This window comes from Octopus bimaculoides, chromosome 6 (genome assembly GCF_001194135.2).
Source record: "Octopus bimaculoides isolate UCB-OBI-ISO-001 chromosome 6, ASM119413v2, whole genome shotgun sequence".
NCBI classification, from domain to species: Eukaryota; Metazoa; Mollusca; class Cephalopoda; order Octopoda; family Octopodidae; genus Octopus; species Octopus bimaculoides.
The window spans coordinates 2,659,373-2,662,178 of record NC_068986.1 but is presented as its reverse complement, the minus strand read 5'-3'; the positions used below and the strand labels follow the sequence as shown (position 1 = coordinate 2,662,178).

The 2,806-nt window shown below is 37.9% G+C and overlaps 1 protein-coding gene across 1 annotated transcript in view; it reads right to left on the bottom strand.

The window, feature by feature from the left end:
• Positions 1 to 2,806, bottom strand: part of LOC106875298 (uncharacterized) — a 53,856-nt gene that overhangs the window by 27,921 nt on the left and 23,129 nt on the right. Inside the window, exon 6 of the mRNA XM_014923386.2 lies at positions 1,531 to 1,971. Within this exon, the coding sequence (XP_014778872.2) occupies positions 1,531 to 1,971 (441 nt within the window). The remainder of the gene's footprint in view (positions 1 to 1,530; positions 1,972 to 2,806) is intronic.

Here is a 2,806-nt window from a genome sequence, read left to right as displayed (position 1 = left end):
GTCATTTACTGACTCTTTCTATCTGCTGTAATAACTCACACATGTATCACTCACATACACACTTTTCTTTGTATGACGGCCTGTCTTTGATTATGTTCTTATATGTCGCATTCACACTCTCACACAGACATACATCTTTAACGCTACAATAAATATCTCTGTTATTCATCTAATACGGTTGTGGTCTTTCATTACTGGTCATCTATGTTATCGTCGTATAACATATCATCTATATATCATCTTTGATATATATTTGTATGTTCGACCGTGTGACACGTTTAAATAAAAGGAGTCCTCTGTTTTTCCATTCGTCACCATATCTCCTTTTTGAGTTCGCACGGTCGACCCTTACAATTGGTGACCCCGACGTCGGTTCCCTTACATATGCAATGTTTTAAACAATCACAGCAACATTTAGATTAATCGTAAGAAAATTGACCGATAAGTATTTTAAAACATGTACGAGATGTGTCCGAGTGTGTGTTTAGAATTCACAGTTCATGGGAAGGGACTTGAAATCCCGCCATAATGAACAAAGGCATGCCGTTTTGGTTTCATTATCAAACCAGCAGAAATATGTACCTAAAACCAAAAATCGACCAATCTTATTTATTTGAAATGTTATGTCTATAAGTAAACAATCTTAACAATGGAACAAAACTGTTGATATATATAATATTCTTCTATTGTAAGGCGGCGAGTTGGCAGAATCATTAGCACGCCAGGGGAAATGTTTAGCAGCATTTTGTCTATCTTCAAACTCCAAGTTCAAATTCCGCCATGGCTGACTTTGCTTTCATCCTTTCGAAGTTGATAAAATAAGTACCTGTTGAGGACTGGGGTCGATATTATCGACTTATCCCTCTCCTGATACTGCTGCCCTTGTGCCAAAACTTAATACACTCCTATATCATTAACTCTATGTGCTATAGGATTGATAAAGGTATTGTACCATCTTTTGTGAAGGCTCTAAAATCTAGTTACTATTTAAGATTGCCTTATAGTGAATGCAGGCATCTCTTGTAAAGGTGCAAGATTTAATGGTTAGGGTACGTGGCTCACAATCATAAGGTCGTGCTCACATACATATATACAACAGGTTTCTTTCAGTTTCCGTTGACTAAATCCACTCATAAGGCTTTGTTTGGCCTGATCGAGAATCTAAAGTTATTTCTTGTCTCCTCTGCTAATCTGGGTGATTACTTTAAATAATATCACACAAATAACATGAAACAGCACACAGACCACCTACAAAATGAAGCCAAAATATTGAAACTGAAAAATAACTTGAAAGGATTGCTGAAAATAATCCCAGTTGCAAGGTAGCTGATGTCACAGAGCAACTCTAAATGAGCAAGAATACTTCTGTGAAGTATCTTCACCAACTTGGCTACTATGGCAGAACAGCTGGAAGGAAAACCTCTTCTTTGACCGGCAAATATCCAAAGAAGAAAGGAGGAATAAATTTTACAAAAAACGATGCTGTCTATTTACTTATGAGATGTCAGTGTAGATTAGAAAACAACTTACATTTTAGGTTGATCAGCATCTTCAATATACTCCACTGGTTCCCTCTGTGGTATTGCGTTACTGGGCCATGGTCTAGGTGCAGAGTTTAGGTTTGTGTACTCCTCATACATTTTGCATTCTTCACGGGGTTGGCTCATTAGTTTCATTTGGTTTTCCTTTGTTCGCCGGCCCTTTCGACTGGCTTCTTTGGACATGCCAAGAGTCAAACATTTTTGTAGCCTACAGTAGGCACAACGAGTCCTTGTGAACTTATTGATTATGCAGTTTTTGCTTATGCACAAATAAACCATTTTCTTGCGTATGCTACGACGGAAAAATCCTTTACAGCCTTCACAAATGAAATGGCCATAATGTATACCAGATGCAAGATCTCCACAAACTTTACACGGAAAGTGACGTGGGTTACACAAAAGCTTCTTTTTTTCATAGTTATTTGTAGTGCTAAAAGAAAAAAAGAAGAAAATAATAAAATTGTTGATACACATAATCATATATATAGTTTATTTGTTATAATATGTTTTTTTTTTCCATGCTATGACTTTGACAGAAATGGATTTGGGAGCAGGATTTAATAACTGGATGCTCTTCCTGTCACAAACCCTCGCCTGTTTTTCAGGAGAATGGGATTTTTATATTTCACAGATATTTGAAAGTGTCGAGCCATCAGTCACAATGTCAACAAGACATCAACACTGTTTCATTCAAACAATAAAAATTGAAATATCAACATTCAGGAACATCCACATACACACACACATACATGTGTGTGTAAATATACCCACACAATTTTATGTCAGTTTTCCCATGCTAGCATGGGTTAGACAGTCTTTCTGACGTTGTCTTCATGTTGCCAACACTCAGAACATGGTGTACCTATCTTAAAAACAAGGGTACATACAGTAAGTAGAGCCATAAAGTATGTTTGCGGCAATTTGATCATAAGAGTAGCAAAAATGAAGATGGTAGCACCAATGTGACTAACAGCGTGAACTGGATGCTTTTTAAGTCGCACCAGCACTGGCAGGGTTACCAAGTGACTTGCAAGACAAGGAATCTTTGAGAGGGGAGTGGGGCATTGGAGGAAGTGATCTTGTATCAGATGATGAAAGGTCAGAAAGTGACAGAGAGAAAGAAACAAATGTCTTGCTGTAGAGGAGGTGCATGGTTACCCAGCCAGAGAGAGATAGAGAAAGCGAGAGAGGGAGAGAGAGAGAGAGAAAGAGAGAGAGGGAGAGAGAGAGAGAGAAAAAGAGAGAGGGAGAGAGAGAGAAAGAGA